Here is a 25,736-nt window from a genome sequence, read left to right on the forward strand (position 1 = left end):
TGAGTAAAGCAGAAGGAACCGTCACGATGTGAATAGGCTTGTCATTTGTTATGCTTGCAGCGCATTTAGCTAGTGATAGTGCAAACAAATGGAGCAGCAAAGAGAGGAAAATAATCCAGCACTGTTTCACCGGCTGGGATACACACCGGTGCGGCTATAGATCCTGTTATTACACATCTGTGAAGTTAAGAAATGCGGCTTGTTCCTCCCTCTGCTGCTTGTTGCTTGTATTAACAGGGGATGTTCATCTTATCCTAGGCAAGGCTGAGGATATCGGTGGTGCTGAGATAACGTCCACGGTGCCTGGTCGCTGAGCCCTGTGGAGGCGGCGATGCTTGAGGCGAGTTATTCGCAGCACGTTTTGTTTTTCTGCCAGAAACCTGGGCGTGAAGGAGAATCTGATAACGCAGCTGCCAGATCAAAACTGGCATTTTCCTTGGGGTGCAAACGAGACGGTGCAACTGATATGAAACACTCCCGTTGCTGGAGATGGCAGAAGGGCTTGTCAGAGACACCCACGGTGGCAGAAGTAACCACATCTGATCAGTCACTTGATTATTGGTCTGCATTCCTCTGATGGATCACCAACACCATCATGCAAAATAGCCTCCATTTATTGTCTCATTTCTTGGGTTTAATGGGTTTTCTCTGGCCGAAAGGCTGGGCTTAATAAGGAAGATAGATAAACTGCAGGTTGGGCAGTGGGTGAACGAGGGGGCCGTAAGGAATTGCTGAGTGGGATGAGCACCCCTGGAAATGGGCACAACAGCAACCAAGGGATTAGGTACCTGCTCGCCTTGTGGCTACAGCGGTGGATGTTGCCCAGAGCTAATGGTGGGGGAAAGGATTCAGGAGCAAATCCCTCCTGCCCATCCACAGCAAAGCGGTGGCAGAGAGAGGAGAAAGCCTTCTGCAGCCCCGGTTCAACCCTCGGTGCTGTTCGCTGTACAGGGAGCATCGGGGGGGGATGCTCGCTCTTAGCAGAAAGCTTGGGTTGGGTTAGATGACGTCTGTTAAGCTTGATGTGAAGCGGAAGGTGGCTGCTGGGCTCAGAGCTTACACGTCTTTTCTCCTTGTAAGAAATTCAAGGGTGATCGCTGGTCCCTGGGGATGAGATGTGCACAGGGGGCTGCTCGTAGAGAGTGACAGGCTGGCACAGTAACACGCTGTGCCCCTGGCCATGAAACATCTCAAGAGGGGGAAAACTGACTCAAACATGGGGATTTCATGTGATTTTCCCTGCTGAATGCTCAATGAGGTTCCTTGAAGGATCCAGTCCTGGGCCTGAAGATGCTGCCATGAGGCTGCTTGCCAAAATGTACTCATTGATGCGTACTAAAAGGAACTGTTTGTTTTTCCCATGTGTTCAGTTTGGCAGGAGCTAAAATTTCACTAAAACTCATCTCTAAAACTATCTAGTAATGTAAATGAATATATCAACCTCAAAATCGACTTGGGGTGGTGCCCAAGCTGCCATATGCTATTTGCTCTCAGCCATATCATCCCATCAGTGTCTCTTGTTCAATATAATTCACTTTTTTAGAATATTTTTAATGTCTAGCTCCTTTTGAAAGCAGCAGATGAGGAGCTGAGCCCCTCTTGTCAAATAGAAGAGAATTTCAAAAGATCGTGTGTGTGTACCCAACCCTTACAGCTCTGGGTTTAGTGCAAAGGGGATGGTTGTTTGGGTTGGTTTCTACAGCCCTAATTCTGCAGCTGTGTGATGGAAGTGCCCAATTTTGTTTGGTTTTTTTTTTTTTTTAATATACACAAGTATTTTGTTAGCTTTGCTGGTTACAGGGAACGGTTCAGACAGGAACGTTAAAAGCTAAAAGACATCGAATAGAAGAGAATCAAATAAAAAGGTGCTTTTGTTATTATTTACATGAATTGCTTTGTTTACAGCAGTAGTAAGCCCTAACAGCCACGGGGACATGCTGGCTGCCCGCCACCCTCCAGCCCACCCAAACCGTGGGGCTCCCACGGCCCCCCCATGCATCAGTGCAGTACGAGGGGTTCGTTAGGACTCGCCAGCCAGGATGTGCTCGCGGAGAGGTGAGCTTGCAATCAGCCCCAATATAAATCACAGCTTTGTGCTGGGTGTGCTCTTGCTGTTATTTTTAATAACAAATCAGTTGTTGCTATCATATAACTGGTGTTATTAATGACAAATGCTTCCTTTCTCTAATACTTTTTTTTTTTTTCCCCTGGCAGAAACACCATCAAAAAACCCCCTACTAGCTGCTAATCAAGCTCACAAACAGTGGGCAGGCCAGTAGAGCTCAGAAATCTGTGATACTTTCTGGCTGTTTCTATTCTTCCTTAAAAAAAAAAAAAAAAAAAGGAAAAAAAATGCTTGTCTGCATATCAAGTGCTCTCACATAAAAGTGATCTTGCATGGTTGATCCTAGGAACACTGTAAGAGAATGCAGCCAGCCTAAATTACACAGTGACAGGCTTAGGGAAGGAACTGGGTAGGTTGGTTTGTTTTGGCTTTTGAAAGGCTTTTCCACAGTGGAGGTTAAGAATAATATTTGTTTGGCCCAAAGCTCTAGAAAATAGGAACTGACATTTCCTGGGGACATTGGTGATCCAGGGAGTTCAATCTCACATGAGAAGCCTGTTTTTTGAGCTGGGAGCACAGCTTTTCTGGGAGAAAAAAGGATAAATAAGGCTATTTTTGGCTTTACTAAAGGCACCCAAAATCCAGTGCCACTGCTAGGAAGCTGGTGTTGGAAAGAGGCACAGCTCAGCGTGTTGCTGGGAGGGATGCGGGGCTAGTGCTGCAGCCCGGTGCCTTTCGGGGGGGTGAAGCTATGGGTGTTTTCAGGTTTATAGGATGTTTGCAACTACATGGTCAGGGGCTGGAGCAGACCACAGGTGTCATGAGTGGGGTTGGTTCTTTAGCAAAGGCTGGGACAAGGTGTGAAGGCAGCTAAGGGTGTAGCAGCAGTCCTGGAGTCAAGGGTGGGATCAACATCAGCTCAATTACTCAGTTGGGGTGAGAAGGGCAGGTAGAAATCCCTACAGATCTACAATCCTAGCAAAACTAGTTTGAGCTGTTTTAATTGGCAACAGCTCACGTAAACACCCTGTTCTCCCACGTTCCGCAACGGATCCAGCCGTACCATTGCCCCCGCTGATGTGCTGGGTGTCCCGTGGGTTAGGACATCAGTACTGAGCCATGGATTTCCACTGGCTACAGGCACGATAGGCAATGGAGAGGAGACAAGCTTGCTCGCTGTGTCTCTGGGATAACAGCACTGTAGCATGGCCAGGTTACAGGCGAAACAGCTTTCAACACAGATTTCACAATAATGTAACTTAATGAAAAATTAAGGTTTTGCATGTCACAGAATATTTATTCTGATAATAATTCCTAATATCAATGTGAACATCAGCCTCTTTCAGAGATGAATTCTCTAAAATGCCGGGAAAGGTTTGAAATGGCTTTCCAAAACTACTACCTCGCTGAAAGGTCACTTTATTGAAAGTCAGTCAAACAAGGAGCTCCTGGAGAAACTCAAACACAAAAAGAAAGCCTACAGAGGGTGAAAGCAAGGACAGGTAACCTGGGAGGAATACAGAGAAATTGTCCAAGCAGCCAGAGATCAGGGAGTGTAGTGATAGGATGAGGGGTGACAGTTTTAAACTGAAAGAGGGTAGATTTAGGTTAGAGGTAAGGAAAAAGTTCTTCACTGTGAGCATGTTGAGGCACTGGAACAGGTTGCCCAGAGAAGTTGTGGCTGCCCCATCCCTGGCAGTGTCCAAGGCCAGGTTGGATGGGGCTTTGAGCAACCTGGTCTAGTGGAAGGTGTCCCTGCCCATGGTGGGGGTATTGGAACTAGATGGTCTTTAAGGTCCCTTCCACCTCAAACCATTCAATGATTCTATGTTCAATTTTGAGATTTAGCTGGAAATATCCAAGATCTGTATCCTTGAGAATGTCTCTGCTTTTGCCACCAGAAGGAGATAAATGATGTAGACTTGATCCATATTTTAAGGCCACCAGTTCAGTAAGCCACAAGCCTAAATGTTTTTTATTACAAAACATTTTATTGTAGTTATTTACACCCGTTCCTTGATAAGTGTATAAATGTAAACATTTATTATAGATGTCTTTCTCTTATCTTACAGTTCATCCCCAGTTCAGAGTAAATGTCATTTTTAAGCATACAAGTAGTGAGGAAATTTAAGCTATATTCACAGAATATACATCTGCGTGCAGTTAAAGTCCACCAGGCCTAAGCTAGTGGTATAGACACTGTCCCATTAGCTCTACTTCTGCTTCTCGTGTGTACGCTGGAGTCTGTGATGTCGTCGGCGTGATCCTCACTTTTTTTCTCTTTCAAGCTGTTGATGAACCTAAGGGTTATTTCATCCCATTCTTCAGGGAGCAACATCAGCAGAAACCCAATGCAAATGATGATGGTGGCTCCCAACCTCACTACGCTGAAGATCATTTTGTGCTTCAACAGATCCACAGCTGTGAAGAAGAAACAACAATGCCATCAAAACTGCGGCAGGATAAACTACAGCATCAGACCAGCCTGGCACATCTCCGTAACCTGTGTGTCACACTCTGGCCATGATACTGGCCATGTCACTCTCAGTCCTCTAGAGTGACCAGCTCCCTGAGTTCAGAGAACAGCTTTGACCTGAGAGTGTGGTACTGGAAGTGTCACATCTCCTCACCGCCTTCATGTAGGCTCTGAGGAAGCCTTGTAGTGCCGGTCTAAGCCTCAAGGTTTCTATTTCTGGTCAGAGAGGGAAGGTACTTTATGGTAAGCCTTTATCTACAGCAAGTTGCATTGGCATAATGTTTTCTTCGGCTGTATGGACCAGTGACAGGGAGAGAGCAGCGTGAAGGTCAGAAAGCTGGAGTCAATGCCTCCAAGCCCAGCCTCCAAAGTCCAAAACCAGCAACAACAGCCACATCTGAGCCCTTCAGCAGCCTCTTACAGGTACTGACTGTTTCACAGCTCTGACCTGCACTCCCCTAAAAATAGATGTTGCTTTGAAAACATGCTCAAATGCCTGGAGTGGTGAGGCTAAGAAGGTGAAGGAGGAGACTGGAAGAGCAGAGACAGAGGCTATTCAACAAGATAAGACTCTAGCGTAAACTTCCACATACACACCCTGCCCTGCTGCTGCATGGCAACTCACCAGCAGAGTGCTGAGCCACAGCAGCAGCATGCTGACCCCACCATGTCTCAGCAGCAACCAGCAGCTTTGGGCTGCTGGCTGGGGATCAGCCTGGCCTCTCCTCTGCGTGGTATGGATGCATCCCATCACTCCCAGAGAAAGGAGGCAAGACCAAAAAAAAGGCATTCACTAACTGAAACACCATCACCAGGAGCATCCGTGGAAGCCAAAGGAGACTGAACTGCTTTTGAAATATGTGACAACAGATTTTGACTACTTAGACAATAAACTGCTGCTGTTCTCTGCATGCCCGTGTGCTTATTTTTCCACCAACAACGTTGGTACCTGTACCTGCATTTCCAGGGACGCTGAGCACTGTGCCAATAGAGATCAGAATGGGGTATGTAAGCACGACGCCAACATTAACCAGAATATTGAAAGCTAGGGAAAAACAGAGAAAATAATACATGATTATTAGGAAAAACACTAGAGTGAGACTTTTCTCCTCTGCCTTGACTCTACAAGTATGATACATGCTCAGTATGCACACCACAATGATGTAGTTGTCACAAAGTGATTGATTTTTACTTTTTTTATATATGAGTGTGACATGAGGGGAAGTTCTGCATGGGGGAAGAGGGAGGGCTGTACATCTTTACACAAATTGTAATACCAAGGTTATCACACTTGTATTTCACAGCTTTGTCCAAGCTTTAATCAGATACCAACAACCTAGTTCTGCTGCCACAAGCCATCATTTCTCTTCCTACCAGAAAGATGGTAATCCCAGCTTCCCCTCTTAGCTGAGGCTGTGTTGTCCTTGTCTTAGTAGGACATTTCACTGATGAAAGGTCCCACACCCCTCTAGCTGGACCATGCACCCAAGGTGATGGCAGCAGGAACTCGTAATCTAAAGGACACTAAATACAACTAGCCGATGAAGTTAACTGCAGCTAAATAAAAGCTGACAGAAATACAAATGTTCCAATACCTTTAATTTATGGGGTGGGGTTTTTTTACATGACAGCATTCCCAGCCTGCTCCAATTTCCCTGACAGACCAAAAGCAAACTGCAAAAACTTCTCTTTCATACCATTTCCTAGGGTGCTCTTCCAGCTCTGGCAGCCAGGGGCTGGTGCTGTGGCAGGACCCCAGCTCCCCTCCTCCGATTACCCACCACCCAGTTCTGCCATGAGTCCCCTCCGTAAAAGGAGCAAGTTTGTCTGCTCCACAAGGTTATTCCCTCCTGGTTAGGATTACACACTTGGGTAGATCGCTGGGTGATAAATTATCCCTACTTTTTGTCCCTTAGGTGCTCACAGACCAGCTGCGATTCTGGTTAGAGCAGTTTCAAGGTGCTTACAGCACTTCAGCCATCAGCCCAACCATGTCTCAGGACAGCTGTGTGGATGAGCTACGTACCGGGCAATGCCATTCTCTTTATTTCCATTTAATATACTTGTAGTGGAGACAAAAACCTCTTCAATTATGAAATAATAGAGACTTTACTGAAGGAAAGGATGTTATATCTGGAAATTAAAACACCCCTGGGCTGAATCCAACAGATATTCTGCCTGGCTAGAGGATAGCAATTGTGGGTCTGAAAGAGGGAGCGTTGTGGAAGGGCGGAGAGGAGGTGAACACCGCGAGCAATGAAACAGCACCAGCCTTTACAGGCTAACGCAGCCTTAACAGGCTCTGCCCAGAGCCCTGCAGCACCCGCAGGAAGGTGCCCCAGCAGTGTGGGTCCCCGTGTCAGTGCACACCCCCCCCACAGAGCATGCCAGGAACTGACTGGGTACATGCAGCCCTTTGAAATTGGATTTATAGCAATCAAGCTGTGCCAGAGACAGAGAAATACCAATGAAACTACAGTAGGAATGTAAAGATGAAAAGTGGACAATTAGTATGACTGCTTCATGTTTATGCTCTGCTATTAATGTTAATATTAAGGCTTCTTATGAAAAATACAAATAATTTCTCAAGCAGTACCTGTTTTCACTGGGATCAGATTTAATCTGTGAAAGAGCTCTGCTGCTTAAGGGAGTGGGGGGGAATTGTTTGTGCCTGACGCTGATTTTGTATTGGGGTGGCACAGGGGAGAGGGAGAAGAGCTATAAAAATGAGTAAATTTTTTTATCACATACCTAACCAGAGGCCGGCTACTCCACACAGGTAACCCCACGGCACAGCAGAGAAGGGGGACCAGTACTCCACTTTTGTAAAATACAGTATGATCGGGGTAACAGAGATGAAAATTAAATTGAAGAAGCCCAGGGTAGAAACAAAATGAGCCGCTTCCCCGAAGTTTGCACTTCCAAGAAACATTTTGAACAAAACCTGCAAAGGAGAGGAGAGAGGAGGGGTTTAGACTTCATGCCTGTCATGGGAAGCGAAGACCTCCTGCACAGTTTCCACTCCCTTTGGGAGAGCTGGGCACAGGACAGCCCTGACCAGAACAGCATGCCACAACCTGGCCTTTTCCTATAGAAGAGTTTTGCAAGGAGAGCTTTGGTCCGATTTCTGTCCTTTCCTGCATTTTAGCACAGAGGGGGATACCATGTTATTACTGTGAGGACGGTTGAGTCTGTAAAAATGCCATGAGGAGTGTAACTAAGAACCCAAGGACAACACCATTCATGCAATGAAGTTACAGGACTTGGGCTGCGTTTGGCACTGTTAGGATTTGTGAGGGGACTCCAGTGATTTCCACAGCATGAACCTGCTGTGAGAGGAAAGCCTAGCCTGGAAGGACTCGCTTCGGATTCCCAGGCAGCACAAGCCTCATGGAGGATTTGTCCTACATGAGCCTAAATTCATGCACTTTGAGTGACTTGTGAATGGTCACAACAAATTTATTAGCGAGACAAGCGAAGTCTAAAGCTGGGAGGCAACTTCTTATCCCACTACAACTAACTCCAAACTTCTGCTCCTCTTTACACACGCTTCACCCTCCCCGAGCTAACAATAAATACAACCAGGTTTAGCCCAACCTCTTTCTAACAACTCAGACACATCCCTGCCCTCTTCATCCCTCACCTTCAAGGGCAGCTCCTACCTTCAAGTAGGCGGCAAAGCCCTGCACGTCTCTAACGCATTGCCTGCACTGGGCGCACACACACAGGCTCCGAGCCCAGCACGAGCACGGAATACACAAGAAAGCTGCAGTGCAGACCAGGGATGAGCCATCCGTCCTCACTCAGAGAAAGCAGCACTATCCGCATTCAGGCTCTCCTCCCTGCTGCATATGGCAAGCCCCTTCAAAATAGTGTCGATAAACTGCGGTGGCAGGAAATGATTAAAACGTGATCCTAAACTCCTTGCAGCACAGTAATGGAGATTTCATTAAAGGAACATAAAGCAAAGTCATTCTGAATATTTGGCAGCTAACAACTAATTACCCTCACAGTAGATTTCCTGACATCATGACATTGCCTGGTCACAATATGAATGATACAGGAGGGATGAATAAAATAAAACATCTATTTTATAGTGATTCGCTTTGTACATCCAATGTTAAAGAATATAAGAATACTAATAAACAGTTATGACCTACCTTATACAATGCTGATGTAGAGGCTGATCCAACAGCATATGCTACCCCGATAATTGAATCGCCCTGGAAACCATCTGCATATGCCATCATTACGATTCCTGTGATTGCCATTATTGCTGCAACTATCTGCACAGACAAAGCAAAGCAATGTAAAGCTCAGTGTAATTTCATTACGTGGAAAGAGATTATCACTGTGTGGGGTTTTAATGAGTGTCACTAGCTACTTTCTCTGACTTGAAGCTTTCTTGCTTTCCCTTAAATAGGGAAAATTATGTGCAGTTGGGAGAGATGTAAAACATAATGAAAGTGTATGCACTGATAGCAATACGGATCTATAGCATTGCAAATTCTCCTGGGACTCACTGACAGAACATCCATCATTAAGTATTTTATAAGCTAAACATCCACTCTGGAGATATGACTCCAAGATCAAGAACTTTTAAGATATTATGCTCTACTATACAACAAGAGAAATATTTAGCAATGCCACCAATTTGACTTGAAATGCAGATATTTAGATGGCTGACCTTCCCGGACATCACTGCAGGAGAATGACCCCTGTATTGTAGAATACCAGTGTACCACTGGGAGCTCTTCCAGGCTGCTTCGGCTATGCACGGTATTTCCTAACAGCCCTGCCAGCTTTCTTGGACAGACATAACCAAATTTCTTTATGAAGCCTTTACCTTTGTGCTTAGGTTTTTGGCCTCATTTGAAAAACCCAGACAGAGCTTTTAAGGATCTTCAAAGAAGAAGAACAGAAATAATTAACCACACTGTATTTGAAATCCTGGGTCTTGACTCCAAGGACCTTAAGGAAGCAGTAGGGATCTCGACATGTATTATTCTTTGAAAAATTCCCCCTCTACCTAATTGCCCTCAGCAGGTAAATACGGAGTCTGAATTTCAAAGACACTAAATACCTAGCTTCCATGGACTGTAAAGGAAAAAGTGTTTCCTCAGACCTGTGGAAAGTCACAGCTCCATTTCTGAAAGATAGGGTTTTTAACAGAAATTGAAGAAAAAAAATATCAGTATGACGTTAAACGTCTTATCATTCTAAAAAAGGTTGTTTGTGTATTAGAGCTGGGTGCAGAACAAAAGATGCACAAATGCCGATACCCAAAGCTGGCTGTTAGAGAATCACCAGCAACACTGAAGGTTCAGACCCTGTTTTCTATTCCCAGATATCCACTGAATCACATAACTCCCCAGTGGATGGGCAAGGCAGGCTCTCTCCATTCATACAAAGGAAGAAAGTAATGTCGTTCATCTCAACAGCGCTAACCTCTGCCATCACTGCCACATCGACTGGCTCCCAAACTCAACTGCTGAGCCAGGCAGGGCTTTTTACCTTCTTGCTCCTGCAGCTCTGGTACAACTCCTGAGCCAACACCAATGTGAGATGGACACTTGCTTCCTGGAAAATGTCATTAAACTTCATTTAAGAAATATTTACTGCTAGACAAACCTCAGCTTTGTGTGCTTCACACCACAGACTTTAAAGGCATCTTGACCAAATCATGTGTCCTTCTGCAGAAAAGCCTGACTTTCAGATCTCACATAGTTTTACCAAGAGGCTCAGAAAACCCACTGATACTCATACTGAGCAGATGTAAGCCAGGCTGAGGCAATAAGCACAAAAATCCCACAAAACAATTTCAACAGAGCCAGTCAGTAGAGCAAAACCATGTTTCAATGAACACATGCCTGACTCAGGTAAAGGTGTCCACACGTGGGACACGATGGAAAACCAAGAATCAACTCCCTGGGTGGAGCCAATCTCTGAGACTACAGGTAAAAATGTTAGCGCTCCTAAATCCCATAGGTATCTAGGCCAATATCTTCACTGGGGGACTCATCTCCTAGGTGCAGCTTTAAGTACTTCCCTCTCACCATTAGCCCCGTTTTGCCAGTAACTGAGGCACACAGGTACCCGCCTCGCATTGCAGTCGCAGTGCCAAAGGCAGAGTCACAAACCACAGTGCATATCTATATCCCACCTTACTTCTATTTAAAAGATCCAAGCTCCAAGATACAGTTCAACAAAGCTGCCCAGCTGTCACCTAAACCTGAAGATACCATTGATACCTCCAAATTCACCATGAAATGGCACTTGAAATCCAGGTTCCCTAACTTAATGACAAGGGCTGGAGTCACACATGTACTTACAGTCTTTCAGGTGTAATGCAATGGTTTCATGAGATCTGGAAGGGCTTTAGCAAGAGGGGACCAGACGGCTTCCCTCCCCTCCTTCCCAGAATAACACATCCCAGCAGTCAGGCCATCCCAGGAGGAGGGCTTGAGTCTCTTCATCTAGAGGAGGAACGTGGATCCAAGAGTGCCTTCTCTGGACTTAGGGCTTTTGCCAGCAGGCTGCTGAGGAGGACAGGGGAGCACATTGCATTTTCCACTGCCAAAATGGGAATCTGGCCTTCGCTCCTTAAGTGAGTTGGGGTGCTGGAGGACATCACCCTCTGCTGTTCACCCTGCTGAAAAGTCAGGGCACATCTGGCACAAGATGCACATACCATCACCCAAGATGCAGCAATGTTTATTTTGATCCCTTACCTTACATCTATACAAGGACCGGTGAGCAAAAGAAAGTTAAATTCTCTTAGAAGAATGTGTTCCAGCCCCGTTCAGAGGGAATGGTCCCTACAGAGCTTCTCCCTCCTACCTTTAGTTTAGTGAGTAGTTCGTTAGCAATATAATTGTGTAACACTGCTGTTCACCTTACAGCTTATCCTAAGATACAAATACCCCGAAAGTCCAGCCTTGCAGCAATGCCAAATTACACCCAGGACCTCTCAGACATCAGCATGGCCCCTCCTATCAGTTTCCAGAAGCCCCCCTTGCCCTGCTACACTGCCTGGCTGGTTTCATCTCAGGCAGCACTATACATCTTGCCTTGCACATAAATTCAGATGTCGCACTTCAGCTGTCAGCTGGAATATTTCAGCTGTAATGTTTCAAGCAAGGTCTCCCACAAGGCAAAGTCCAATGTAGTTATCCCCTCCTTCCAAGGGAAAGGATTGAGACTTAACTCTTAGCGCACTCATTGCTCCCAGCAATTGCACCCAGCAAGTGAGTCCTTTCCTTGTATTAGTGAAAATGAGTAGATCCATCATCCCCATTAGGAGATTCTTCCTGTTGGGAAAAACATCTTCCCAGTCTGACTACACCAAACTCAGAGAGCCACTTTCCTAATTTAATCAAATATTTAGAAAGCCAAACACTTTTTTTTCCTGAAACAACTAAAATGATGGACACATATGGAGCAGCATCTCATGAGACATCAGATAAATAAGACCTGACACTAGAAAACAGCAAGAACATTATTTAAGTTTCATGGTCAAAGCTCTTCCCACAAGTTCTACACCACTGCATTAGCACAGTTGACCTCTGCCTAACAATTGTCATGTGTTTGCTTTAGAAACCTGAGAGCACCTCCCGCAGGCTTCTGTAAGCTGACAAGAAGCAGCAAGGTCAAAGTGAAGCAAAGCTGGTTGTTGTAGCTGACAGCTCGTTAAACAAAGCTTTTAATTAATGGAAAAGGGTAGTAACTTTCTTCTGGAGCGTCCTAGGTAAGGAATGAAATTAGCCTCCCCTTTTTTTTTTTTTTTCTCCCCCTGGAAGAGAGCAAGGCCAACCAACATTTTACTCAGGAACAATTTTTCCCATGTGAAGCACAGCAGAAAATGAGGTGCTGTACTACAAAGAAACCTGTTTCCAGGCTAGAGTCAACCTTTTGGGGGGCAAAAATGTCCCCAAACCACTCCATACCTACCCAATAAACATTAATTCAACTTCACAGATGAAAAACAACCGAGGGCTCAAAAATGCAAACATTTAAGCTCGTGGCTAAATCTAAGCAACACAAGCCAACGGAACTACTCGAATACGTGAAGTCTTTTAAGTGTTTGTGCTTGCTCTGAGCCAAAGCTGTCTGGACTTCCAGAAGTCCCAGTGTAACACTGACACATTATTAATTTGTGAGATGTTCAGAAGTGTGCAAGCAAAGAAGATTATGGTACAGGCATAGCACAGGGACTGTGCTATGTTTTCTAGTGCAGGGCAGTAGATACTTCAAGCACTACTTTTATAGGTAAATAGCTAATAGTCCTTGCTGTATATGTCCTTCTCATATGAATACTCTTTCTCCAGTTGGTATTTTTCTCTCTTGAGTTGGGTGCAAGCTTCTTCCCAAGCTACAGCATCACCACTGAGGACACGTGGCTCTCACTGCAGAACATGCACTCCGGGTAGCTCAAATGCAGCCAGGGCAGCTGAAACTTTGCGTGCAACCCCCGGCAGCCCTTCTGCAGCTAGTCAACACTTCTACGGGCAAGATTATGCTGTACCATAAGGTGGCCATCAAGACCGGTTTGTCTTTAGACAGCCCATCTGAAAATCCAGCCCCACAGCCTGGCCGGCAGCTGCTTTCCAGGGCGATGTGCCGGCACGCAGGCGGGGGATCGGAGAGCTGTCGGGCAGCTGGCCGTGCGGCTACCGGGTGTCCACGGGCATCTGCAGGCACTTCGGAGACTGCCTGCAGCAACACCAGGTGGGCAGGGAACTGGTGATACTGGGAATCTTCTGCAGAGCTGCTGGTTCTCAAGCCCAGGCAGATGAAAGGTGTCTCAGGTACACAAGCGCCGGCTGCGTCCCCATCTCCGATGCGCTGCAGATGTGCCCGACGGCTCTGAAGCTCTGAAAGAGCTGCTAGGAGCTGGGCTCCTTTGAAAAACTGGCTGTGCTCCTGGGTGCTAAGTGCTTTTGCAAAAACACTGGCTCAGAATATATGATTAAGCCCTTATTTCTTTTTGTCTCCTTACTGTCCAAATAACCTAATTACACTTGCTCTCTGAGAGGCCGGGAGGTGAAAGCAGTAAAGGCATTCAAAGCACAAAAGGCTGGGTCCGTGCTGTTTTGTCATATTTTAGTTCTCAAACACTCTCCTGCGTGGTTATTAACATCATTAAATGTTATTCTGGCAGGAGGGCTACAGGAAAATGCTGCTAATTACCTTTCCAGCAACGTGCATCCAGAATCTGCCAGTTAGCAGCAAAAACCAGTTTCTTGTACGTGCAGAATTTCCTGCCCACTTTTTTCTGCCAGGTTTTTCTTGTGCAAACCTCATGGTGTTTACAGCATTAATGCTAATGCATATTTACTGCAATGTTTTTTTTAAGTCAGTGAAAAATAACTAATAACTGAAAATAGCTTTACTATTTTCAATCTAGGTTTCTTTAAGAGAGTAGGCTAGGAAAATATAAGAGCTATCCTTGCTCGTCTAGAAAGAGGTTGCTTTGACACAAAAGTTAGCTTAAAGGGTACAAAATTTCCTATTTTTTCAGCTGGAACCTGAGAGGGGCAGAGGAGGCAAGTTACAGTTCCTGTTAATTTCTGTAGAGAAGAACCAAGGATTTCAAACCCTGCTTATTCTTCGAGTTAGTCATCAGCAGGCTGAGGGTAGGTCACATTTACCTGATGCTTCTATATTTTAAGTTGTAAATGAAACAGATATACAGATGTCTGGCTTTAGAACTGCAAGATGAAATGTCCGTGTCCTTACCGTCAAGGGCACTAAGGCTGAGGTCCGTGAAACACCGGTTCGCCTCCTTGACTTTGCCTCGTCTGGACACAGACCCTCCACTGAGCCAGTCCAACAAAACCCTCCTGGAAGATCCCTGCCCAAGAGTTCACTTGTGTGATGGCACGCATGTCTTGAGGTGCTTAGGCCCCATACCGTTACTAACGGCCCAGCCAGCCCTGTCTCACCAGGAATTTAAGGGAACTGTTTTACTTTAAACGATTTCCTCTTCCATTCCCAAACCCAAGCACAGTGCTCTCTGTTCAGTGTGCTTGTGGCCGCTCCAAGAGCTAGGTCAGATGCCTGTGAAAAGAGGATGCCTTTTCCTTTCATTTCTGAACCCTTCTATCACACTATTAATCAAAAAAGGCTGCTGTGCTCATTTTTTAAAAAACAAACTCACTCAGATGAGTGTCCTGATCCAGCATGCTTTCCGTGGAACTTGGATGCAATTGCTGGTGGCCCCTTCTGGTCACAGGCACCGCGCCTGGCCCCAACCACTTCCTAATCAAGTTCAGGGCTCTTGACAGTTCAAATCAGGATTGTACCCAGCACGACCATTAGGCCTTGAGCCATTTCAACAGGGAAATCTGCACCAGCAGAACTGGCAGAAGGCCTAGCTGCTCCTTAGCCAAGGTATAGAGTCAACAGTTTAAATTGCTGCTTATCAGGAGATTTGTGTATGTAAAATTACCGGAAACATGCTTGCTTTCCCCCAGATCCAGGCACATATCATTTTGCTCGAGTTCTTTTTTTCCTTTTTGCAGGGTTCATACTACTGCCAGTGAGTCCTATAACACTTCAGTGCAAAATACACCTCCATGCAAAACAGTTGCTGTCCCTTTTAAACTATATTTGGCACGTGCACATTTGTATTCGTTTATGTATATGTAAAAAGTAATAAGGTGGCATAAGAAAAATACATTACATATTGAAAACAGCTATCTAGCCAAACAAGGAGTAAAATTGCTTTGGTTAGAACCTAAACATTTATCACTAAGTTTAAAATAAAATTAATTGACTGTACTTCAGCACTGTAACCCAAGACAGAATAGGTTTATATGAAACTAGAAGTCATCCTATTCTAATTCATCAAATTACAATTAGCTGTAATAGCTTCTTGAAATTCCCACATCAAATTACTCTGGAGTCTGAGATCTCTAACTGATCTTCAGGCTTAGGTTTACATCATAACGTTAAATGAGAAATGGTTTCACGGTATATGTATACCATAATGCAGCTGTACTATGGCAGCACAATAGCTTATGGATTTAAGGGCAATTATGAAAACAAGAAAGAGTTGAAAATCAGGCATGTCATTACCCTTGCTCCCATGAACCTGTCTTTCAGCACAATCCAAGAAAGCAAGAAGACAAAAGCTTTGTTACAACAGAACAGGGCAGAGACGTCTGTGGCTGTCAGCTTCTTTAAAGCCAGTAAATACAGGTAGTTAGTCAAAGTCCACAGAATAGAAAAGGGAGCAGTCCTTTTAAGAAAGAGTTTCAGCGTCAGACCATCTTCACCAAAAATCCGACTGCATTCCCTATGAAAAGAAGAGAGTTTAAAACTCAGCTAGGATTTTCCTTAGCATTCACTCCAGCACAACAAACATTCATTAGACTTTTATTACATTCAATTAGGTGCTTTTCCTAACTACTCCACACACCCATAAAAATCTATTGTTTAATTCACATAGAGAAAATAACCTACAATCTTCTTAAAACAGCAATTTCACAAATAGAAAAGAAGTAACTTACCTGGAATAATCACACTCTACACAACCACAATCCCAGGGACTCACACACAGAAATGAAGGTTATCTATAATGCACTGACAGTTCTCAGACTCTGCCTTCGAGGCCATGAACAGAGAGATTATAACCACAATTTTTTCTCTGTAGCTTGACAATTTTTTCTTGCTTTGCTCCAAAACCTGTTTTTATTCTTATTGAAATATATTCTCATGTACGGCCAAGCAAGCTTCAAGAATTGCCTAAAGATACTCAAAAATACTGCCAGACAGATCACCAGGGTGGGAAAGTGAGCCACCAGCCAGTGGGCCTGAGCCAGTCAAACAAGAATGTAAGAAAAGGGGAGGGAAAGATATTTAACTATTTTATTATACAGTGAAAAGTTCTGTTCACTTAGAGACATTTCCTTGTGGATTAAATTGCAAACAAATCTCTAGCTTCCCAAACACTATGTCACACACAAGTGAGCTGTTTGCTTCTTAGGATTTCACAAAAGGGAAGGGTCAGTTCAGAAAACACTGCTTTCGGGGACAGCACTCCTGTGCAAAGTGGTACCTGTGTGGGCTAAGGGGAGACTGAGTACTCAAGCATGCAGCTTGATTAAAGGCCCATCACTGCACCCCTCCTGAAACATCTCTCTACCTTTCCCAAATTGGGAAGGATGTTTTTTAGCAACACCACTGTCTGCATTCTTTGTTAAAGGTATTCCTCAAGATATTCCCAGCACGCTTCATTTCTTGACATGACAGGCTCTCTGACACATCTATTTAAAACATGAGAGGTCCCACAGGTGAATGCTTCATACAACTGAAACACCAATGGAGTGAACCAAGGTACCATCAATCTGCAACACATCCTCACGAGGCAACATTAACGGACTAATCTAAATGCCATGAGGCCTCGGAGCCCCAAAGTATTCACAGCCAAATATAGCTGTGTTTGGAAGATTGCTAAAAAATGTATGTAGAACTAATCAGTAACTTCAAAGAATGCACTGCAATACTAAGTCAAAACCAGTTGTTATTTGGGGGGGAGAGGTGGTGGCGGTGTAATAATTATCCTGATTTAGCTTTGCCTTTAAAGATAGCATTGTTTTCGGGTCTCCTAAACCATTTTTAGGAATTCTGGGGAATTCTGCTATTAAAAATATTGCAGTTTTTTCCTATTAACAATGGAAACCATGACTCTTGTTTTGAGGAAAGTAGAATAATAACATCTATGTAATAAATGAGATCAGCTATGTCTTAACCTAAATGATTCTATGATTCTACTTAATAGCCATTCATTCCCTGCTGCTACTAAAATGACCTGGGGTACAAAGCAGTCATTTCTGGTAACAATAAATTCCTTTCTCAAACTCTGTGCCAGGGTGTCCAAGTTAACACTCAGGCAGGCAGATCTGCTAATTGTCTCCTTCACTCTAGTTGACCTCAACGTTCTCAGAAGTCAGCCTGTTCTCCAACAATCAGAACAGAAACGTTACACATAGAAAGAGAATAGCTAGTGGTGTGCATCATTTATCTAAGATGCAAAGTAAATACTCAGTGAAGCAAGCAAATTAATGCTCAAGTTTGACTGTAGGCTTTTGTATCACTGATTTCAACAGGAGTTAAAGGTGATGAGTTTCCTCGTGTGAGAATGGACTCACCGGTAGCACAGACTTGAGTGTTTGTGGACATCCAAGTATAGCAGTTTACATTTAAAAGATGTTTTTCTCCCCTTGAGACTTAAGTGGATGCAGAGGGTGATTCTGAGCTCAGACTACCTCTCACTTCAAGACAGGTAGCCTCTGACCTGGATGCACCGTGGCTATGCCACCACTACATGACACCAGAGCCAAGATGCCCCATCTCCCGGCAAGAACAGATCTGCGTTGTGAACTACAGACCTGTACAGAGCCTGCTCTCTCCAATCCAGTGGGAATTCTGCCAGTGGTTTTGAGGCAGGATTGGATCGTTACACAGTTGTAAATCCAACCTGTCTCAGAAGCTGTCAGGACCTGTCTTAAAGGAAACAAGATTGTGCTGTGTTAAAACAAAGGAGAAAGGTGCTTGGGCTGCTCACAGTAACGCAGGGCACAGTTAAGTACCCTAGTATTATGCTGATAGTGTACAAAGGCAACAGCAAAACCATCCAAGCCTGTCACCGATAGAGTCCGCAAGGCAGCAGGAAAAGCTCTTCTACAAATGCGCCATGGGATATTATATCCCTGTCATCCATCGTGGCCCCTCCACTGCCGGGGAGATGCTGGGAATAAGCCCAGTGCTTCTGCTCCTCCATCCACACAGAGGGTGGGTGGCTTCCAAAGCCAAAAAGGGTGTTTGTGGGGGGGATGCCAGGATGGGTTTTGTTGTCCTGCAGATCTCTGGGATTTCTGCACACAGACAAACTCAGACCAGAGTCAGGAGGATGGAGTCCAAAGTGCCCTGACTGTGAATCCTCGCAAAGAGGAAGACTCAGTGATTATTGTATTATCCTGGGTTGGACTCTGTGGGCTGGTCAGCTGTTTGGGAGAGGCCGTTGTGGCAACCCGGCAAATGTCACTTATCTCTGAGTTCCCAGAAGCAGTGGGAGGGACGAGCAGAGACTCACAGTTAGGACAAGAAATCTGGGAACACTTCACAGGCCCCAGGCAATGGGCTCTTTAAGCAGATGGAAGAGCCTCCACCACACAGAGCAACAATGACCAGACAAAAGAGGGGCCAGTAGTTCCTCACCTCTCAATTAAAAAAATACAGCAAAGACTTGTGACAGGGTCACGCTGAGTGAGACGGAGACTTGATGAATTCTCCATGTCTAGGAGAACTCCATGAATAATGCTCAGCGAATGAGAAGATAGGAAGAATACTTTATTTTCCCAGTCATGGCTACAGTAGATTGCCCCGGGCTTTGTGAGGGCTGGTTGCTCAGTGGTTAACTCAGCCTCTTTGGCATGCAACTAAAATTAAACTTGCAGGAGTCATCAGACATGTCAGTGATTAAAACCCTGTGCTCAGGAGAGAGGGCTTCACGGATCCCTCCCCATGCAAATAATATCTGTAGGCTGTTGACTTAAAGGCAGAGACATATCTAAGGGCAGCTGACCCTGGAACTATGACACAAACTATTTCCAAATGCACAAGAAGTCTATTTAAAACCTGCCCTCTAACATAAATAGCTCTTTTTATTTGCAGGTAGCCCTCAGCCATCAGCTCTGGGCAGTGTGCCATGCTCTCAGGAATTACAGCACCTCAGGCAGTCATGTAACTTTGCCTCTGGCACCCACTAAATAGCTTGCGTAGCCTCTTAGTTATTCTGATGCCAGCCCCTGCAGAAGAATGGGTTTATTCACCCCTGACACACAGCAGCCTCTGGAGTGTAAGGCAGCAGCTGGTTTTAAAACAGCTTACAGAAAAAGCAGAGCTAACAGACGCTACCTGGGGTAACGTGAATACAGCGAATGTAATTACATCAGCCAGATTAAAATTTGGCAAGGCCACCAGTGACATTATGGTAGCAAGAAGCACCACGGGACCTTTTGTGAGCACAAGTTGTTACTATGTCGTTTAGTCCTTCTATCTAAATGATGGCATCTGCTGCAATAAAATACCTTCCAGCTCCATTTCAGGAGACAGGCACCAAACAGAGTAATGGTGGTTGAGCAACTGGTGAATTGTTTTCCAGGACTGACCAAGTCTGAACATTAAGAAAGAGAGCCTGGCCAGCTGTATTTGCTCAAGAGCTAGAGCAAGAGGAAAGGGAATTGTGCACGAACCTCTCACATAAGCAGTGTCTGGCTCGGGGGGCAGCACCACAGGAATGCTGTCTCCCAAGAGGAATGGTCCAAGGGAAACCCTGGTTTTGTGCTGCTGGTCTTCCTCCCTACTGTTGAGCCATTTGGGGCTGGAACAGCTTCAGGCAATGGAGATCCTCATCTCTTATCTGAAAAGCCCATCTGAAAAGCCCTTTGCAGTGAAGATCTAGATTTGCAGTGCAGACCTAGATTTCTGTAAGTGGCTGAGGAAGCTGGACTGAGCTACTGCTGCAACATAGATAGAGAGATTTGTAGGTGACAAACTTGCAGATGACAGATGACACCAAATATCAGCTACTTATGGCTCTGTTTTTACTTCAAGTGATGCTCACATCTTGTTATCCTTCTTGCTAGAAAAACCAACTCTTCCCAACATGTTCATATTTATTAAACCTGCACCTACTGACACTCTTCCTAGCCAGTGCCTCAAGGCTGCATAGCACCTGTAGGACTAACCTCAGCTATTACATCGTGGATATATTCCGGCAGAAAGCTGCTGAATGTCACAGTGTTTGTCCTTGAGAAGCCAAGATGGTGGATGGGGTGGCAAAATTTATTGACATTGAAAATATCATTCACCTATTCCAAATCATAACTCTGCTAGGATCCTACATCAAGTCTGGAGTGTCTTCTGCTGTGGTAAATATGGGCAGGGTTAGATTTCCTATTGCTGAGCTTACTGAGCTTCAGATCATTTTATCTACTGCTAATGCAAGGATTTTCAAGCTCCTTATGTGGGACATACCTTTTATCTACAATACCGAGGGGACACCAAAAGGTGTGTCTTCTGCCTCAAGACAACCCAAATACTTTACTGAAACGCAGCAGGGAAGTAATAACCATAAGTTAGTTTCTAAGACCACAAAATTTGATCTCTAAGGTGAAGTGTGAGAGGTAAGAAATACACAGTTTACAATCTCAAAGATTATAAACCTTTCAGAAAGCCAATCTAAAGTTAAAGATTTAGACTTCTATCCCTCCAAGTGGGATTTATTGAAGTAACAGTGGTTCTATACAGCTTTGCCAGCCCGGGGCAGCACTCTGCAAGTCACTTGCATGATCACTGATCTCTGCCAAGATATCACAGACACTGTTTGTTCTGATCCACCAGGAATATCTGCTGGACAAAATGTCATATGTCTTTAAAGCATCTAGTAAGTAACCACGTACTCCAGAAACACAAAGACAAATCACCTCTGGACTCTGAGGTAGGTCTGGAATCACTACAGCATGGGCTTTAAAGACAAGAATTAGCTACTCTATGAAAAAAACCAGCAAATGAAGCAACAAGGAATCTTACAAAATGTAATAGAAAGCCCTGTAACAGGAACAATACCAAGAACACAAACCAAACAATTATACAAGCAATTGATCTAGCTTTGAAAATCTGTTCTGGGTAAGAGGCTGGGTTAAATGACCTCCAAAGATCCTTTCCGAACTAAATCTGTCTATAACTCTCTGAATTTAAAAACTACAAATGATGCTTTTAAATTCTTTAAGTCATCAGAAAATCAAGCACTCATCCTGAGATGTCCATTCCCATACCCAAACTGAAAGAGTTTCGCTTGTCAAGTTATAACATGGCGCAGACCAAGCAGTTGGTCCCCATCATGAAGTCAGTATTTACCAGCAGTTACCTCTTCCCTAGGATGTGAGTTCCCAATATATCTGGAGTAGGAAATAGCCTAGGAAGATGCCTTTCCATTGGCCCATCGGGTCTCCTGTTCGCACACATTCACAAAACTACTTCACATCTCTGTGTGTGCAGAAATTCCTCTGGGCGTGTTAGCATGTGTCCTCAACTTTAAAAGCTGAACTCCTAACAGCTTGGGAAATGTTATCAATTATTTAAGCGTACTTGTATTATGCATTGCCACAAATGTTTTGCCCAAAATATTGCTCTGATGGATATATAATCAACCAACTAACTGCAGAGGATCTACCTGCAGGGATATTTATTCTCACCTTCTCCCTTATCTGCTGTGTGTTTGTTATTACTTTACCCCATACCCAGAAGCCAAGCTGACACTGTTAATGTTCTCACAAATACTCCAGCAAGAATCTGAATGAAGGCATCATTAACGTACAAAGCACCAGGGTTTTCAGAGAAGCAGTTAATTAAGTGCAACTGTTCAATTTCAGTCACACTGATTTGACAGAAATGATAATTTAGGACCAAATTACATCCCAGATCCTGGCAAAAGCAGCTGAGGGAAGAATTTGGCCCTGCTACACTCCAGCCTGACAGTCACAAATTGAATTCCCTGTGTGCTCAATGACAGCTGTGCTGAACCCTCTGTCAGCGGGAACAAGGTACAGGCCACATGCTGGTTAATACCTTGTAGAACAGACAATTCTGCTGAAGTCAATAAGATTGTTTTCGAAGCAAGTCTGCACTGGAGTTACAGAATTGGGTCCCAGCTCAAAATTATCCTGTGAATTTCTTCCCTCCATGGGCAAGCTGTGTTATCTCTTGGCAAGCTGAATTTAGTTCCATCCTTTAAAGCAGCTTCTACTCCACTGTCAGATCAGTGGAATAATGGAAGTAGAGGAGGAACTCCGGAATGAACTGTCCCAGAACATGGTGGTACTTCCAAGCCCTGAGGACAGGTTAGATACGGCTTTCTTAAGAACTGGCTAGGGTGAAGCTAAGCCAGCTTGGTCTTGCTGCAGTGCTGGTGGTTGGACTGGATGATCTCTATGGGTTCCCCTCTAACCTTGTATTTCTATGATTTCACAGCAGCTACTGAAGAGGGATTTATAAATTTCCACCCCTGCAGACTAATGTTATAGCTAGTACTATGGACTCCTTTGCACCTGAGGTTGAGACTTAATTACAGCATGCAGCCATGTGGCGTAAGGAAAGGCTAGAGTCAGAAGGAGGTTTTCCCCTGGCTCTCGCAACACAGAGGAAGAGGTATTTCCATGTGGAGCCTGACAGAAGATGGGACAAAGCCTTCATGTCATTTCCTCAGGATGGCAGACACTCAGCTATGCCAGCTTACCCCTCAGAGCTACAGGGGAAGGAAAACCAAGAGTCTGCAACCTGCTTTAATTCCTACCCCACACAAAAGAGAGCAGAGAAGGCTACTAGGATGCTCATGCTCCATGCTATGATCCAGCAGGAGGAGTAAAGGGCAGTTTTCACCCTGCTACACTTGCTGAGCGTGGAGAGTAAGCCATGGTCTTCCACATGGAAACCATTTCCTCAGCTTTGAACATCTTTCTTCTCAACTATGAGTTGTTTTGGTTGCACTTTACACTATTGTTCTATCATAAGTGGACCAGAACAGATTAATTAATGGCCTGATCCAGACAAGAACACAAAATATAGAGAGATTAGATAATATAATAGCAAGATTATAAGCAAATTACTGGCCTTTACCTTTACTGGTAAAAAAAACCCCTCTAACAATCAATTATCCATTAATTCAAGCATATATCACTCATCTGTTAGCTTTCTGTAAGCTATTTATGAATGAGATTTTCTGCAGCACGACCTTTATTCTGCTGTCTGACACCATGGGTCAAACTGAGAAGAGCAGTGATCTCAGTCCACAGAAATCAGACTGTTTAAAGGGATATTGCCATGATAAAGCCTACCTGAATTTTCTGATTGGAGACTGCTTTTCCTGTGCAGTTGCAAGGTGCCCAGAATAATAAATGGGAAAAACCATAATGTTCCAGTTTGTTGAGAACCAAGTCATGAAAAAAGGACAGTCAAAGGTCTCATACGTGATTTTGACAAACTGCGTGGTCCCGACCCAGGAGGAAGAGACGGACAAAATTATCAGAAATCTCCAGATAAGCTTGAGAAATGTGGATGTGCAAGACTGGCATCGTGTCTGTCTTTCAGCTTCTTGGCTGCTGCTCTCTGTGTGCGTTTGTGTTCCTTCTTCTCCTAAAAAAAAAAAAAAAAAAAAAAAAAATAGAAGAAGAGAAGAGTTGCACACATAATGAATGCATTCAAAACAATTCTTGGCAAAATCACCTCTTCTGATCCAGACACAAACTATCCCCTTGTCTTCTCTCTATAATTCCTCTGTGTCCCACAAACACCGAAATCCTGCACAGAAATACTTCAGTAATACTGTCTCTGTCATTTCAAGGGGATAGGAACAAAATACAAACACAATACCAAAGCCTGAGGTAACAGTGTTACGGTTAAGCTGTTTCCACTGTTTGCTATATCAGCCCTTCTTTCCTTCTGTCAGCCAAACCTCTAGAACAGAGTTACATCCTTTGGAAACAATTACATTATAAAGTCAATTACTGTGCATGTGTGCAACATAAGAGCTATCTGAGCTTGTACATCTGAAGCCAGGAACAAGTTCTTATCATTCAAGATTTTAACTCAAGAATCACTTTTTTATTTGCAAGCTGGGAGGGGAAAAAGAAACAGTTTGTTGGTTTTATATACCCAAGTGGAGCAAGGACTTTTCCAGTCAAGTTAGTGTATTTACATTTTTGAAGTTAAAAAAGGAAACTGGACAAAACTGAAGCTTGGCATGCCTAGAAATACACCTCTACACATAATCAAGGAGGAACTGGAAAGTCGTCATTTCCCGTTTTAGTACAGTACTTTTCAGATCTAATCTGCAGACCACGGCAGATTTCCTAACATAAGCACAGAGAATTTAATCTTACTGACTGGTGACTTGTTCTCCAGACATATCTTCCAGAGACGCAACCCACGAACTCTATTTGATTTCACAGATCCCAGCTGAAAACAACGGATTGAACTGCATTGGATACTGAGGAGCACTAACGCTGTTGCCCCATGAGCTCATGTGGCAGCATTGAGCTTCCAACCATTTACACCGTTAGACCATATCACATCAGTTTGATAGAAGAAACGGGAGTTCCTTCTAAAACTCATGACCTGCAGCTATTCTTAATTATAACTATCAATTATCAGTCGCATCAACACACGATGCGGTATATGTGAGAAACAATATAATTATTGATGTTAAGAGGAGCTATGTATCTACTGCAGTGAGAGCATACACTGTCCTACACTCAACTTAAATGTGAAAAAGGTACCCTTTCAGACTCAGGTTTACTTTCCTTTTCTATTACTGTTTCTGCTAGAGCCATAAAGAAATGTCAAACTGAGGTTCCAAGTTATTACATTAGACCAACATTACATCTAAAAAACGATTCATCATAGCAGGGAGCGCATTTGCAATCAAGAATTTTCCTAACCAGGACATGGAGCTTTTTGTGATTGCAATTGTATGGTATATTTTTTTCCTAAAAATAATCAGTATTCAGTGGCTCCATTGTTTAGTAGTGAATCAAGAATTTAAATAAAATTACAGGTTTATTAAACCATGCAGAGGATAATCAGACACAGGTCTGAAAAGGCAAGCATCATTTTAGCATTCTTTTTGGCTGCTGAGAGAAAATAGGTATTTTTATAGTACTAATAATGACTGACATCTTCTATTAAAAAGTAAATTACAGTTTATTTGCAAGTTAGAATGGCTTAAAAAGAATATATTATGCAACATCCACTTGCAGGTTTTCCTGCTAAGCAAAACTACCATGCAATTAGTCCTTCTTCAGCTAACAATTAAAATAATCATACAATGATAGAAGACTATAGCACCTTTATCCATGCATTCTATTTTTCAATTTCCAAATAACTATGTAATTGCTGTTACTATGTATGACACTACCGTTAGCATTTGACTTGGATTTTATAGTCCCAGGTTAGCATGTTAGGCAAAAGCACAGAAATATACACTTGTTGCAAGTCCTACCTTGGATTTAAAGACCTATGTAAGTTTTAGCCTGATTAAATGTAGAGTGGGGAGTTTTCATAAGTGCTTAATGGGTAGGATTCATCCCAAGTAATGTAGCTAGCAAATAATTGTGTATGCAGACTAAACAT

General features: G+C 43.9%; 1 protein-coding gene across 5 annotated transcripts in view; it reads right to left on the bottom strand.

Moving 5' to 3' along the window:
• Positions 1–4,034: 4,034 nt before the first annotated feature.
• The window catches only part of SLC35F4 (solute carrier family 35 member F4), a 127,135-nt gene continuing 105,433 nt past the window's right edge, over positions 4,035–25,736 (bottom strand). For 3 of the 5 annotated variants that reach the window (XM_069783143.1, XM_069783142.1, XM_069783146.1), the window contains 6 exons: positions 23,444–23,741; positions 15,621–15,840; positions 8,702–8,827; positions 7,293–7,485; positions 5,497–5,586; positions 4,035–4,486 (listed from right to left, as the gene is read on the bottom strand). In XM_069783143.1, coding sequence (XP_069639244.1) covers positions 4,245–4,486; positions 5,497–5,586; positions 7,293–7,485; positions 8,702–8,827; positions 15,621–15,840; positions 23,444–23,741 — 1,169 coding nt within the window. In that variant the 3' untranslated portion in view covers positions 4,035–4,244. Of the gene's footprint in view, positions 4,487–5,496; positions 5,587–7,292; positions 7,486–8,701; positions 8,828–15,620; positions 15,841–23,443; positions 23,742–25,736 lie in introns of those variants that run through there. The other 2 variants (XM_069783144.1, XM_069783145.1) reach the window with 2 other exon arrangements.

This window comes from Haliaeetus albicilla, chromosome 5 (genome assembly GCF_947461875.1).
Source record: "Haliaeetus albicilla chromosome 5, bHalAlb1.1, whole genome shotgun sequence".
Classification (NCBI taxonomy): domain Eukaryota; kingdom Metazoa; phylum Chordata; class Aves; order Accipitriformes; family Accipitridae; genus Haliaeetus; species Haliaeetus albicilla.